At 54.0% G+C, this 15,270-nt stretch overlaps 5 protein-coding genes across 5 annotated transcripts; 2 read left to right on the forward strand and 3 right to left on the reverse strand.

The window, feature by feature from the left end:
• Positions 1–2,526: 2,526 nt before the first annotated feature.
• Positions 2,527–3,688, reverse strand: KVR01_007729 (uncharacterized protein). Its single transcript, XM_044785740.1, has 3 exons — positions 3,019–3,688; positions 2,732–2,958; positions 2,527–2,670 (listed from the first exon to the last, which is right to left on the reverse strand). Exons 1-3 carry the CDS (start codon positions 3,470–3,472, stop codon positions 2,545–2,547), a joined length of 807 nt encoding a protein of 268 aa, XP_044642707.1. The 5' UTR covers positions 3,473–3,688; the 3' UTR covers positions 2,527–2,544.
• Positions 3,689–4,130: 442 nt separating this feature from the next.
• On the forward strand, positions 4,131–4,603 carry KVR01_008347 (uncharacterized protein; the record flags this gene model as incomplete). The annotated part of the gene is made up of 3 exons (XM_044782837.1): positions 4,131–4,250; positions 4,369–4,461; positions 4,538–4,603. 3 exons carry the CDS (start codon positions 4,131–4,133, stop codon positions 4,601–4,603), a joined length of 279 nt encoding a protein of 92 aa, XP_044643325.1.
• A 34-nt stretch (positions 4,604–4,637) lies between these two features.
• KVR01_007737 (phosphatidylinositol N-acetylglucosaminyltransferase) lies at positions 4,638–7,031 on the forward strand (the record flags this gene model as incomplete). Its single annotated transcript, XM_044792514.1, has 5 exons — positions 4,638–4,772; positions 4,836–5,967; positions 6,026–6,487; positions 6,546–6,643; positions 6,738–7,031. 5 exons carry the CDS (start codon positions 4,638–4,640, stop codon positions 7,029–7,031), a joined length of 2,121 nt encoding a protein of 706 aa, XP_044642715.1.
• Positions 7,032–9,851: 2,820 nt separating this feature from the next.
• Positions 9,852–10,603, reverse strand: KVR01_007696 (uncharacterized protein; the record flags this gene model as incomplete). The annotated part of the gene is made up of 3 exons (XM_044786779.1): positions 9,852–9,857; positions 9,991–10,322; positions 10,483–10,603. 3 exons carry the CDS (start codon positions 10,601–10,603, stop codon positions 9,852–9,854), a joined length of 459 nt encoding a protein of 152 aa, XP_044642674.1.
• A 2,108-nt stretch (positions 10,604–12,711) lies between these two features.
• KVR01_007952 (uncharacterized protein) lies at positions 12,712–15,183 on the reverse strand. Its single transcript, XM_044791783.1, has one exon. The coding sequence runs from the start codon at positions 14,966–14,968 to the stop codon at positions 12,836–12,838; it is 2,133 nt and encodes a 710-aa protein (XP_044642930.1). The 5' UTR covers positions 14,969–15,183; the 3' UTR covers positions 12,712–12,835.
• Between the last annotated feature and the right edge of the window lie 87 nt (positions 15,184–15,270).

Genomic DNA, 15,270 nt, shown 5'->3' on the forward strand with positions numbered 1-15,270 from the left:
ATCAAAGCATGGGCCTATGTGATGCCCATCTCCTGGGTCATTCGGGATAAGCGAGCCGATCTTGTCGAAGCGGTACATATTGGGCTGCGGAATTCTCTAGGCTAGCTAGCTTCTTCAGAATGTTTGTCGTCTCTGCTCAAGTGGCGTAGGCCCGCTGTTACCGAACCAGAGCTTTGAGAGTGCACGTCCGCCGATGTAGCTCATGGCGATGTAAGGTGCACCAATCTCGTTATTTGCCGTGGTGTCATAACAAAAGACCTCCGGGACGGGGATGCTAGTGTGGGCTTTGATATATCATAATGCATAGACATGTGGTTCGAGTGCTCCTTTCGCCGGTTGATGCAAATCACCTGATTGACCGGTTCTCGGAATCTCTGATCACCATTTTGACCCCGTACAGTTCAAGCACACGTGTGAGATTATAGGAACCGCTGTGGGCTTCTACCATGCGGCCGTGATGGCATGGAGTCCTGGATTTACAAACATATTCCCGTAAACATGAGTCAAGAGCGATTAGCTCATCGTCGATCATGTTGAGCAAGGTCCCAAAGACCTTATTGTCGTCCCTCGGGTCGGATTCAGAGGAGATAGAAGACATGGCTGTCAAAACAGGAACAACACGACTGTTCGGGGTTGAAAGTTTAAAGCTCCTCGCGACTTCGTGCTCTTGGAAAAGCGACCTGGCCTGATCGTACCATCAGATGTTACTTTGACGCCCAAGCTGAATACCCTAGGGTACCTACTGGAGCTATACCGTAGATGAGAACGGGACTTGCTACAGTGGCTTCGGCTTTGAATGGTCAAACGTATTAGACTCTGCTGACTCAACTGCAATGTCGGCTGTGGATCATTATGCTCAGCAAGGCGATCCAATCGATGATGACAACTATGGATGACCCCTTCCACTAAAATTCGATAAATGTCCTCTCAAGATTTAGTGCTCTTCATGCTTCTTATTTATCTCCTCTAACCCTTCCAAGGTTGCATTATATCCATTAGTTAACTTGTACAGATAGGTATTTAAGTACGGACTTGAGAACAAGTGGGGTGATCTTTATAAGTAAGTCGACCCACTTCTCTCTATTTTTCTTGAAGTTTTAATATCGACAAGCAACATCACGGCCCAAACCTGGGACAATATGAAAGCAAACTGTGGTTTTGATGGAGTTATTACTCCAGTAAATGATTTCTTAAATACTTTAGAGTAGTGAGTACACCTCAGTCGATATAGGTTCAAGTCTTGCTAACAAACTAGTAGTACACAGTGATACTTTGATTCCTGGCCCCAATTCCACTCTTTCTCGGACTCATCCCCAGAGCATTGCCGCCAATGAACCTTCGACCTGTTAACAAGTAGCAGTAGAAGGTTAAACCCAAAGTCAGGGCCTCTACGCCGAGCGCCCCGCTTTCATGTCCAATCACCGTCGTCAATCTCGAGAACACTGTAGCCTAGAACACTAACACATTGAGCGTCGAGAACTGAGTTGCGAATTATGCCAACTTTACCCTGGCTCAGTTCCTCTTATGCAATCCTATAACCATCAAAGCCATGTTACTCATTGTAATACTATCTACGTCAAGTCAGCCTAAAGTACCGATGCCAAACAAGCGCAAATGCTTACATCTCGCTGTAGCCCCCCCCCCCGGGGCCGGTGGCGGCTACCGTTGCCGAACCGACTGTCTACACAACAACCGCGTACGTTTCTCATTGCCCTTTCTGAACAACTAGCTAATCTCTTGTAGTTCCCATGCAGATCCTACATACACCGTCTGGAACCATTCCAAACTGTGGTCTCTGATACAAAATTTCGGACGAAGATGCTGACGTAGTATTAGACTTGAACCCTTCGATGGATTCTGCTTGCTCTAACCTCAATCTCGGAGACGACTACTAGTAAGTCTTTTGGAAACAGGAAGAATTCTCGCTAACAAATAACAGCGTTGCTGCGGTGAATGGGACAAAAGTTTCGACCGTTACCACAGCCCGAGCACCTACAACGAAGTCGTCCATAACGGCAACACCAGCGTCAATTTATATTTCTGCTCCAACGGAGACCGCCACGGGCACCACGCCCGACGGTTACGAACGACACATAGCACAATCCGACGATTCATGCGCGAATGTTGCAAAAGAGTTTGGCTTGACACTGGCAGAATTCATCGCTCAACACTAACGTTCGTACATCTTGTAATGGATTTCGGGTTGGGTACGCCTACTTCGTCGAAGGGGTAGTGCCTGCAAGCACAACTTAGAACGGCAACGTCCTCCATGACAACGACGACGTCAGCTACGTCAGTGACAACCCCTACACCCACACAAGCTAGAATTGCAAGCAGCTGCAATGCCTTCTATGAGGCTGTAGCGAATGATAGCTGCTACGATATTGCGCAGAGCCAGGACATCCCGTTGGATCAATTTTATGCTTGGAGCCCTGCTGTGGGAGATGATTGTGGGCAGTTATGGCCCAATTATTGGTACTGCATCAGTGTTGGGTACCATTCAGACAAACAAGTGTATCTTCACTTCCGTCGATGTACATGGTCTCAGCTGCCACTCTCATGAATTATGTTTTCTAATACTCGCTCGGCGTCTGCTGCCCATTGGTCTTGTCTGAAGTTCTCTGAGCCCCATCCGTACTCGTCTAAGAGCACCTTCTTTGCATGGGCACACTGAACCGGTGCGTCAGCCTCCAAGCAGGCCGAGTATCACGATAAGTTGTGGGAGACTTACGATTTCAGGATACGCGTCGCTGCTAAAGAACTCCCTGTCGTACTTGTCGCCCCCATAGGGGATGTACTCCAATGAGCGAACGTCAGCAATCAAGGTCTTAAAGTAAGCAGTCGCATCTTGAGCGTGATAATTCCGGTAGTACATGGGTTCTTCCGGTCTTTCAAGTGGCGTTCCTTCAGGGTTGACAACTTCCGGACTGTCGTTGTTATCCAGCATCCTCACAGTATCTATTATAATGCATTAGGACGGGCTTGGCCTGGTCCAAGCAGAGGTATTTGAACACATACTGGCTTTCGTGTCTAGCACTAAAGTCATACCATCCCTGAGGTTGTGTGCCAACGCAATGTCATGGCCGAGTAAATAATTCAACCTATATCCCTGTGTTCCAGTAGCGTATGGGTCTCGGCTCTCCATGATATCATCGTCACGCAGGAACGAGTATGCTAGAGAGCCGGTCCAAGAGCCGGGGAAGAGCAGGCATCCATATGCAGAGGCATCCTGGTCAAGTTGTCCATCACCGGCAGAGTATGGCCCATCAATGTATGGTAGTTTCTTCATTAGTGATATCACCGCGGCATCAAGACCGAGCGAGTTGCATAGCTTCTCGTTAATTACATGGCCGGAGGGCGGAGGACTGACGATTTGAGAGGCGCGGAGGTAGGATAGTGAGATGAGTAGAGAATAGTATTCCTTTATAAGAGAAACGATCATTGCCTCGTTGTAGGGAGATGTGGTGCTCATGTTGAACCAGTGCTGGGGTTGGAGAGGAGGCGGTAGTTGATCAGACGGACTTTTCCAACGAAAGGTAACAGTACCTATAGAATGTCTGCCTAGGTATACACCTAGTAACTCTATGAGCTCCTATAAGTTAAATTATATGAAAGAACTTGAGAAAGGGTAAAAGCTACTCATTGAAGTAATTAATGTTGAATTTAAAAGCGTGCCTGTATATTACAGTATTAGAGACCTCCAACCCTTGGCTGTCGGCTTCCTGCAAGCCCGTGTGGCCAGAGCTGCTTGCGAGGCTTGTTAGTAGTGTGCAAGCTAGGCAGGTTCGCCTGCGGTCGATTGGTGGCTCGACCTGCAGCTCAGGGGACGGTCCTGGGCCTAGAACCAGGGGTCCCCACTGAAGAAGGCTGGAAATGCCGGCAGGCAGAACCACAGCATGGGTCTATCTAAGCTTGGCTACTCCAGCTCCAAACAAGTGCATGTGGTAATTAAAACTGATTGCGACAGCTCGTCACGTCTGGCGAACCACGGCCCTCCCGCCCTGCATCTTATCGTGCGTGGACAAAACCGACAGACCTGGGGCTCGATCCTGCGACTGTCCTGTTTTCCAAAAACCCGCGAGACAAACAAACTCGGAATGCGCTTAAAGTAGCGACCAGACGGCGATTCTATGCACCCCTTCTCCGCCCTGACGATCGGAATCTTCGTAGCCGGCTACACCACCGCTCGATGGGACCTGGTTACGAGGCTCTATGAGCTTGCCATCTTTGCCTGGGACTACGGGGTTGTTGTGAGTCCAGCCCACCACCCGCGCAGCACGTCCACGTCCACGCCCACGTCCACGTCCACGTCCACGTCCGCCTCCGCCTGACCCCAGCTGACCTGTCTGTCTTTCCCCGCCCTCCTAGTCGCGCGCCGCATACGGTTTCGTCGTACTGTCGCTCTTCTTCCTCGTCGTCCTCCTGCCTGTGGCACGTCTTGCAGTAAGAGAGTCAGACCTGGTACGACCACCTCCTCCGCCCTATCGACTCCCTCTGTGCCACCTTTCGCGACATGCGCCGCTGACACCCACTCAAGCATCCCCGGTCCACCGGTTCAGGCATATCCGCGCGGGAGCAGCTGAGACGAAGAGGGTCGTTCTAGAGTCGTAGCCCCGCGTCAATCGAGGCTGTCTGTCATGCCAGAGCATGATGGGTTGATGCGCATTTTCTGGCCGAACGACATCCCAAGGTCCGACCTGCCTGGGGTGGTCGTGGGCTGGAGGAACTCGGCATTGGATGTGTTCGTGGTCGCCATTCTGGAAGCCGTCGATGTCAGTCCCCTCAGTGGAGACCCCAGCTTGCGAGTGCCCTGCTAAGCCCTACCTACCATCCAGGCCCGAATGGTCGAGGGCGCGCTGAAGTCCCTCACCCTGTTCAGGAGCGCTCCCCACCCGATAGGACGCATCTTCGAGCTGTGCGGCCAGTCGAGCATGCACGTACTTGGTGTCTCAAATGCTGCCGACTCGGTTATTATTGACCCGTCGTGGGTGCGCGTGAACATGGATGCCAATGCTCGAATCCCTCAGGTCCGATGCGCCAAGGCCTCAAGTATACAGATCATACTATTCCAGCGACCGCTCCCGACGAGAATGCAATACATATCGCTCAATCCCATTGCGCTGGCCTTGGGCGACAAGCCCACGGACGAGAGGACGGCGCCCGTCGGCGAGGCCGAGGCCCAGGAGGAAATACAGGAACGCCTTCGGAGGGAGAAATCCGAGCGACTCGTCGAGAAACTCAAACAGCATTCTGTCATAAAGCGACCTGCCTCGAACAAGGAAAGGGCCCTCCCCAGAATCGTCAACCAGATAAATTGGTCCTTGGAGCTTGAGACGCTTCTTCAGAAAAACGTATCAAGACTAGGAGCGAGACCCAAGCGAAGTCTGAGTGTGTCTGAGCGAGTGGTAGAATCTGCGACTACGATGAAGAACATTGTTCTGCTCTGGATATGGGAACTGATCACTGTCTATCTGTATCCCATCATCAGGCGAGGCTTCATTCTTGGCCTCATCGGCCATCGGATAGCGGCTGAGATGCTGCTGGTGGTGTTGGAGTGGAGGCCCCAGCCTCACATTGCTGCTCTCAAGGATATTTCGGCCACTGCGCAGCAAGTCGAGATTCGACTGCAGCAATTCTGCTACTGGCCAATGCAGTATGTCACTTTGAGACAGCGAAAGAACGACTGGGAAAGTGTGACGACAAGTCATCCTGACTACATCCGATTCTACAACAGCCTTTGGCTAGTTGCTAATGATGTGATCATCGGAATTGCCTTGGGCTCATACATCATCGACAACGCTTCCTGGGTTGCGGACCAGATCAGCCTTATCCTGACAACATACACCGTCGAAGCTCTACAGAGCGGTATTTCCTGGTTGATGGGATGGCCCGCTGGTTTGAAGCTCAACACCGAGTTGGCGGCGTTTCTTGGCGACTTGTTCCTATGGGTCATCGATTATTGGGCCAGTGAGTCATCGCGTGTGTTCCCACTGCGTGGTCTTTTTTAGCTGCTGACATTCTCCAGGTTGTATCGATACATTTCGGCCGGCGCTGCCTGGTGTAATCTGGTTCATCGGCTTCACCAGTTTTGCTGGGGCTAGCATGCCCATCGCAGTGTTCTCGGACTTGCTTTCCGTGCTCACTGTCCACATATACTCGTTCTATCTCGCCTCCGCCCGTATATATCACTGGCAACTGACAATCCTCATCTCGCTCTTCCATCTATTCAGAGGAAAGAAACACAATGTCTTGCGGAACCGTATAGACTCTTGCGACTACGACCTTGATCAGCTCTTGGTGGGCACGATCGTCTTCTGTCTTCTGCTATTCCTGCTGCCGACTGTCGTGGTATTCTACCTGAACTTCGCCATAGCCCGGATGGTCATCATCTCGCTAAAAGCCGCCTTTGATACACTTCTTTCCTGCTTGAACCACTTCCCCCTCTTTGCCCTGATGCTCCGGATCAAGGACCCCCAGAGGCTGCCAGGTACGTCTGATCCAGTCAGGAACACGCGGGCGGCGTGGCACGGCTAATATCTTCCCAGGGGGCATTCGTTTTGAACTTCGTGATACCCAAAATTATAGAGTCGTACATAATCCAGCAATACCTGATCTCCCATCCACATCGGTAATCTACCTTAAGGTAAAAGCTCCGTGATGTTCACTCTTGGTCGACTCCAAGCTTTCCCCACTTCGACAGCACAGTAACACACCCGCTGACTCTTTATCGGTCCCAGTCCATACCCTTGACGTTCCGCGCCATGTTCCACCAGTACTTCCAGATGGCCGCGCGCATCCGAAAGCACTACCTCTCACCCCGTGTGCTTCTCTGCTTGCTCACGGGCAAGTTTGTCCCGCCTATCAACCGCAAGAACCTGTACAGCCTTCAGTACAGCATGTTGCCGGCCAAGAGGTCGGGGATCATGGAGATGTGGGCTGCGGTCAACTCACTTGTGAGGAACGAGAAGAGGCAGCCCATCCCAGTGATAAATGGGAGGCTAACTAGGACACGGGTGTACGGTGGGCATTGATGGAGAATAGAGATGCCAACCTAGGGTCTAGTAGAAAAACAACGAGCGTGACCAAATTTAAGTTAATGTCCTGAGTGTGTACCAAGGTTCATTTCTGTGTCCCCTGAAACCATCTCATGAATTGCGGAGAATACAACGTGGCCGAGAAATAAAATTCCGCTGGGATTTTTTTCTGTCAGCCACCGCCGTCATACGCACTGGCGTTTTGCTGCTCATGTTCATGACCTTGTCCCATCAATCAAGCCCGAATCATCAAGGCATGGTTTGCATCATCTTTTCTTCATGCGAACATCCCCAACTACGTAGGCACTGAGCATGACAAACCCTTTGCTAGGCGATTGTCGACCAACTCCTCGTGTTTCCGCTCGTCAGTGCGTTGCTATGAGAAGAGGAAGACAACCGTGAAAGAGATTGGAACTCTAAAGTTCCAGGCTGTCTTACGGAATGGTCTTGCTCGTTATATTTGACCAAATTTTATCCATAAATCCTTCCAGAAAGCATGGGAACATTGCACCAATCAAGTGGGGAAGACTCGCACACAATTTCAAAGGGGACATCGATAATTAGAAATATCCATACAAATGAATGAGGATTGAATATTCATAAGCCATCAACTCAGCCTTATGGCGTGTGTGGATGCCCGACTCGATGTTTAACATCAAGTCAGACAAGAAACAAAAGTCGGAACCCTCGGGAAGTGAGCAAGCCCCGCCCCACCTCCACGTCAAAGGGAAGGCAACATTTCGGGACAAGTGATAGAGCGATGGGGGCTGGGGCGATGATCGTACGTTTCGATAATCCTCGCCTTCAACACCGTGGGGAAGCCAGAGTGTCTCTCATCTCGAGTTCGAAAGGTAGCGCAGACACGGCGCGTCCGAGCCGAGGGGCTTCGTCGGTATGGGAACACTCGCATTCTGGAAGCCGAACCTGGAACGGAGGGCGGACCTACAAAGTGGAAAAACGTCGGGAACACTTGCTTCGATTGCTGCTATATATCCATTGTGAACGGCTTCATGGCATCTATAAGTTTGTGGAGATTGGTGTGCTCGAGGCCGCCACACACCGCCGGGAACGTGCTCAAGTGTGTGGTGCGCGTGGGACTAGTAATTGCAGAGCTGCATTTCTTTCATTTTTTTTTTCAAAGTGTATGAACTCGAGTCTACGTCAGGTATCTGGTCTCCGAGCTCTGGAGACGGTAGGATGAGGTTGGGATCTGATTTCCTTGTCCCTGTATCCGCCTTCATACTGGACTGTACTGTAGTTGTTCCGAGGCCAGCTGGGAAAGGTCTGGCCGCCGTCAGGCCAGATCCATCCAGGATTGGTAGCTGCTTGACTGGTCAGACCAAGCTCCCCTAATCTGCTTAGCAATTGACGTTCTGCCAAGCGCCTCGACTCCAATTTGGAAGTGGAGCGGGAACCAAACGCTTGAGATTCTAGACTGTTGGCAGAGAGCAAGGCACCCGCGCCACGCCCGTCCAATTCACTGCCTACTTCAGTAGGTGCCCAGATGCTCGAGGACTTGAGTGCTTGATGTCCAAAAGGAGCACACTCGACACATAAGTGGTCAGAGGGGCCGATGTGGGGGCAGGCTTTTGGTGACCCCCTTCTCTTGGATGTTGGAGGGCTTTGCTCTTGCTGAAATCGACAGGAAACGATTGACCGAGGTAGTGACCATTACGAAAGGTAATTGGAAATAATAACTTGAAAATCGAAACAGGGAAAAGAGGACAAAATTACCTAGGCACCCAGAAACAACATCCTTTCACGAACAGCCAGTATGTGACCAAGACCAACTACCGTGGGCTGTGTCCCATGGGGAAGGAGAGTGAGTGTGGGGTAAGGGGAAGTCAGACCACTATTCCCCCATTCCCTCCTGTCCTTCGCATCGAAGGTTTGAGGGGAGGCCTGTTCACACGTGACCCTCCCAGCATGAGGGGAAATGCAACGACAGGCGACGTTAATTCAACGACATGCGTCTCCTCCAAATTCCAACGCTGGACAAGACTTCTCCCATCAATTGGCGATATTGAGCAACGTCCCAGCGAGGGCCGCACTTTGTCGATTTGTCCGTGTTGTTCGACTCGCACCACTCACAAAGCAGCCCCCGCTGCCTGAATCGCTCCACACGATCGGCTCGCTGAGCTCTAGCTTACCCGCAAAGACCCACTGCTCACACCATGACCGTGGAGATGGAGCCTTTCCCCAGGAATTCCCGCCAGCAGAGGCCAGCAATCTATCAGATTGGCCAGGAGCCCAGATTGGGACTACGATAAGCTCACGGCGCCTTCGAAAGCGAACGCACTCGGTTGTTGGCCCTTCAATTGATCTCTCGGAGCGAGCGGGCTTCATCACCGACACGATCACCACATCCGCCGCGGCAAGCAGATCCAGTGCTGCCGGCCTCGACTGGCCCAGCGACACCGTGGAGCATCTCGTGGAGAATACAATGGAGCCTCTCGATCACAGACCCCCGTGTCGACTGGGATAGCCGGTCTCGGAGCCGAAGACGTGCAATCGACAGAGAAATAGAGTGGTCTTTTTTCGTCATCTTCAGGATCCAGTGGATCGGGATTGGACTGGCATTGCTATTGTACAGTTCCCGGAAACCTGAACACGCAAGTCTCGCCGTCTATGCTCTATGGTTGCCGCCGCAAGCACCCCTCTATGCAATACACGCCCAGAATGCTCCTTCCATGCTTGTCTATATTGCCGCCGAGTGGTGAGCACAAGACACTCGGTGCCATCAAGATCTGGGCAAGTGGCCCGTCAGCTTTCGGCGAGGCATGCTCCATTCTTCCATTGAGAGAATGAAGTAATTGTTTACGTCTGCAAGTGCGCCTGTTAGCCGAGGTCCAGTATCGAGAAGCTGTCGTTGCATTGAGGCATTTTCATCAAGGTGTGGGTCACTCTGCCCATCAGGGATCGGCGAGCCTCGGCTGGGGAGTCGGTTTGCACGTACGAACTTGGCCATGAGGGCAACCATGAGGTCGAAAAGACCAATGGCCTCGACGAAGGCGAAACCCAGAATGGCGTAGGAGAAGAGCTGGCCACGCAGGGCGGGGTTGCGGGCAACACCGTTCAGGAGAGCGGCGAAGACGAGACCGATACCGATACCAGCACCAGTCAGACCGATGGCGGCGGAACCCATACCCAGGTTCTTGGAGACCTCAACCAGGGCGTTGGCCATCTCGGAGCTGTAGGGGCGGGCCTGCTGCTTGAAGGCAGAGCGGGTGGTGGTGTTGATGATGCTCTGGCGCTTGACGGCCTGGAGGGGGCTGGGCTTGCTCATGCCTATTGAAGAGTTTTTTCTCAGTACCGATCGGGAGCTACGGCGGCGTGGTGACGGGTTCAATTGGGTCAATTGGGCGTCCCAATTGACTTCGAACCATCTCGGGCCGATGACGTTGAGGGCCGACGGCTGTGGACCGACAAGCTCTAGATGACTTCTTACCAGTGATGGTGCGCTTGGAAGCGTTGGCGACCTGGACACGCATGGCAGGGCGGGCGACCTTGGTGGTCGTGGAGGCCATGGACGAGGCCAGGCGGGAGGCGAGCACACGGGTAGAGGCCATTGTGTCTGATGGAGGGGAGAGAGGTCTCAAACAGAAGAACTTTTGATAGGAAGGAAAGGGTTGGGCAGGATGCTTGAGGACGGCAAGGTTCGAGTAGATGCTCGGTGTGGATGAGGGAAAAAATGAGAGTCGAAGGGAAAAGGACAGAGCGGAGGTCAGGTGAATGGGTGGGACGGGGACCCGGAGCTGCCAGCCAACAAAACCCAGCGAAACCACCGACTCTCGAGTATCACGGGCCAATGACAACCTAAAGCAGGAACACCCGATCCACCGCATCATCGAAGCCACCACTATGTCAGGATCCACCATCCTGTGCCGTCAACAAGGAAAAATGACGCCCCGGGTGCCGGGAGCTCACTCGAGCTCGGGCGATATCGGGACTCTGCCCGGACGGTTAGGACATTCATAAAGAGCTATGCCCCCTCGAACCCAGGTGAGCAGTGTGATTCTTTCACTACCATGCTGCCAAGATGGCAGTCGACACGACTCATGAGAGTTTCGACCGTCCTACTTATCTGATCAGATTGCCCGCGGGGAATCTTCGCAATCACATCCTGGGCATGCAGCCAGCGACTTGCAGCTTGCCCATAGCTATTAAGCTCTGAGATGAGTTCAGAAGGGGGCATCAAGATGATGGAAAAAAAGTTTTTTCGTCCGAGACTCTCTCAGGGGCAGGCAATGTCAATGCTGGCAACGAGCAGTTCGGGTAGCATATGATATGTGACCCCCACGGGCCGAATCCTTGTCTGCGGCTAGAGAAAGAAGCGGCAACTTGCTCAAGGGTGTACCTGAGTTTGGGCCATGCGACTCTGCCTGCACACTCTGCCTGCACACGCTGCACCGAGCATGGTTGCTCGGCTTCCGGGTGGGAAGGTTGCAATGCCTGCGACAGTGAGTGCGGATAGCTAGGCCAGGACCGCCTGCAAAATTCGGTTGCTTCAAACAACAAGAGCACGTTCCGTTGGGCCGGTGCCGATGGGCTGACGTCGGTCCCATACTGCACTTGGCAGCTGTCAGGAATGGCTGGACGACCAAGTGATATGTGAGAATTAGGGGCTACTGCGATGCCACCGAGGCCATCAAAGGCAACTGAGTTTATGAATGTCCTGGGACATCATGTGGGACCCAGAGCAGCCTATTCATGATTCAGAATGACTCTTGCCCATCGGCTACTGGAAATTGAGACAGCTGCACAGTAATGGCAGTGCAGTAGGCTTCGACGCGCTGACGTCGAGTGAGCATCGAAAATTTTTCCCAGCCCAAAACCAAGTCATTCCGCGATCACCCGTGTAGTACAACCCTGTCTGGACGCTCGCTCAGGACTGCACGCCCCTGCAACACTCCAATCAGGCCTTGGCATTCGGAGCCTCAATTCTGACGTTGTACTACTAGCTCGCGCTTGAGCTTGAGCTTGGGTCAGGACAAAAAAGCAAGGATCGCTCGCTCACTACTACGGCTCAATGCGCGCGACCTATCACCTCGAGAATGCCCGGCTGCAAGGGTGACAGCTGAGGGCGGATTCCTCCAGCAGAGTGCAGCTGAGCCGATTGTCTCTGAGGCCGTCTTACTATCCTCATTTTCTTTTTTCTGTTGCTTACTGCTTACTGAGGCCACCCCTAAATCGCACATATTCATCGAATGGGCGTATATCACACCCATAGTCCCAGCACAATCGACCCGGCTTACACTGCATCGAGTAGCTCTCACATCACGATCGTCGCTGGTCTCAATTGGCCCAAAGGGAGGTCAGCAAGCACCACCCACCTCGGACCAATTCGAGGCTTTACCTTGGTCTGGTCCGTTGGATTCCGCGGTTGCATTCCCGCGTGGCTGCACCCGAGATTACTGCAGACTAAGTTTTCCGCCACGCCGCGAGCTCATTGCTCTGTCCATGAGTGGAACAAGCTCGCTTGTTATCAGCCCCCAATTCTTTTTTGTTCCGGGCTGGCCCAAGCTCCTTGCCCAAATGGGATGCCGGGCAGTTTGGCTGGCTGGACTGGTGAAGCCTTGGAATAGGTTCGACATAGTGTGCTGTGTGTTGTAAGTTATAAGAAATGTGCTCCATTATGACGAGACTTCAAATATGCTGTGCCAGCATGAACACAGAATAGGTTTCAGTCTGAAGACAATTGTCATGTTGTATTATAAGAAGCAGTTGGATATCTTGAATGATGTAGAAACCCGCTTCGCGACGTACTCCTTACGCCAAGCTCCATCGCCGAGAATGACATGCTACTGCACCTCCTCCTCCACAGATTCTGTTTTGATAGCATAGCCTTCCGCGAACCCGTCTGGGTCACAGGCCTTCTCCAAGCTGATGCCATTCGCCCGGACCCATTCCCGAACAGCCTCCTTGCTGATGCGCACCCGCGGCACCTCCTTCTCCTTGTCACCGCTGGCAGGCGCGGGTGCTTCTTCACCACCGTCTCCGTGGCCCGGGGAAGTGCCGCGCCGGGCGGGTTTCGGCGGCCCCAGACCCGCCTCCTCCACGACGCCCATCTCCCTCAGGACGGCCAGGCAGTCCTCGGGCACGATCCACGTCGCCTGGCTGCACTCCTCTGCGTCGACGACAACCTCTTCGTCGCCAGAGGTATCAAGCCCCAGGAGCCAGGCGGCGATCTCGCCCGCCCAGAAGCGCTTGTAGCCGCGCTTGCCGAGGTCCGAGATGGGCTTCTCGGGCCCGCCGACGACGCCCTCCCGCCGTGAGATCTCGTAGCTCACCCCCATCAGCAGCGCGCCGAGGCCCTTGCGCTGCCATGGCGGGAAGATGAGAATGCACGCCAGGTTGTTGTTGTCCCATGACAGCTTCTCCTTGGAGAAAAACCCCACGATCTGGTGCTTGAGCGGCAGCGGCAGCGGTTGTGCCGCCGCGTCCTCGTCCTCCTCTCCCTTGTCAGTGGGTTCCTGGGGTGATGGGGAGTGCGGAGGGCGTGGCGTCGTGTGTACCAGAAGGTAGTATTTAAAGCCGACCACGTCGAAGAAGACGGACTTGTTGTCCAAAAACAGCTTTGCAAAGAGCGACAGGTTTTGGCAGAACAGGCCTTCTTCCTCCCCATCGACCTCCCAGATGGACCACTCGCCCTGGCCTTCCAACGGGTCCTGGTCCTCGACGGGCTGGGCTGCGGCATCTGGCGCCTTTCTCTTGCGCCCTATACCCTTGGATGCTGCCGCGGTACCATCAGCGGGGACGGGATGCCTGGCTCGCTGGCTCTTTGGATGTGTGTAAATCTTGTCGCCAGGGACGTAGCCTCTCCTCTCACACTGGTGGACGTGCTCCCACCACGGCACCAGCTCCTTGGAGTATTTGAAGCAGCACGGGCAGACGTACAGCCGGTCTAGCTTGTCCTCTTTTGTCTTGCGGGACGTGGCATTCGCAGGCGCGTCATCCTTGCCATTCCCGTCCTGTGAAGAAGGGCCGTTGCTGTTGGCGGATTTGACGCTGTTCCCGGACACGTCCCCCAGTGCCTCGGTGCCGTAGGGCGAATGGTACCAGGTTGAGAAGCAGATGTTGCCAAAGACTACCTTGTCGATGTTTCGCTCGGCGGTATTCGGCTTCTTGTGCTCTTTGCTGGGGTGCTGTTGGGTCTTCTTGGCGGGCTTTGGCGTGCGCTGGGCGGGCTTCGTGAGGGGCTGCAAGCACGGCTTGCTCGTATTTGCCGGGACGCGATCCGAGGACCTGGCCGACCGTGAGGGAAGCTGTGTCATGGGAGCAACTGAGCTGGCATTCGAGGGCATGCGCTGTTGTTGGCGTTGCTGCTGCTGCTGCTGCTGCTGCTGTTGCGTTGGTGGTGGTGGGGACGGCGGCGGGGGTGGGTGGTTCTGGGCGGGTCGCGGTGGTGCAGCCGAACCGCGTGTTCTCAGGTCTTCGGTTGATCCAGCATGAACCGGCCGGACGGGACAACTCGTGTTAGCCTGGTCGTTGTCGTCGTCTTCATGATGATGACGGTGGCGGAGGCTCCTTGCAGGCCTCAGGGCCGGGTCCGGCTGGGCCTGATTCATAGCCTGCAGCACGGGCCGACGCAGCGCTGAGCGCCCCGACGCGCCCGGGCGTGTTGGCTCAGCAGCTGCATGTGCAGATGCAGGTGCAGGTGCAGTCGCATGCGAGCGACCGCGGCGGCTGGTCGTCCTCAACTCGCCGTTTTGTTGTCTGTGATCCTCAGCTTCATCTTCTGCCTCTGCCCCTGGCTGTGCATCGGGCGCGCCTGCAATGTCACCAGCACGTCTGGCACGTCTGCGGCGTGGCTCAGGGTCGGCCTTGTAGACGGGCGGGGCATTTGGGGTGTGACGTGTGGCACGGTGGGCTGCCTTTGGTGGGGACCGGGTTGGAGCTGCGTCGTGGGATCTCTTGCGCTTGAGAGAAGACATTCCAAGATTTGACCGGGACAGATCTTGGTCAGGCAACTGCTTGCTTTTAAAACCTAGGTGGTATGTAGATCAACCAGGTCCATGATTCCACGGCAGTGTGTGGAGGACGGCAGTTGCCTCTCCGTGGTCGCCTCTGGGAGTGAGTATTCGAGGGATCGGCCCGTCCAAGTCAGGACATACTGTATTAGTCTACCTACCTACACAGCATACAGTGGGGGGGGGGGGGCTCCCCACCGTTGGCTTACATAATCTGGCTCACGCTCTTGCAGCCGACTCGCCTTGAGAAATCTCGTGGGAAATCT

The sequence above is a fragment of the Diaporthe batatas genome (assembly GCF_019321695.1).
Source record: "Diaporthe batatas strain CRI 302-4 chromosome Unknown Contig00009, whole genome shotgun sequence".
Classification (NCBI taxonomy): domain Eukaryota; kingdom Fungi; phylum Ascomycota; class Sordariomycetes; order Diaporthales; family Diaporthaceae; genus Diaporthe; species Diaporthe batatas.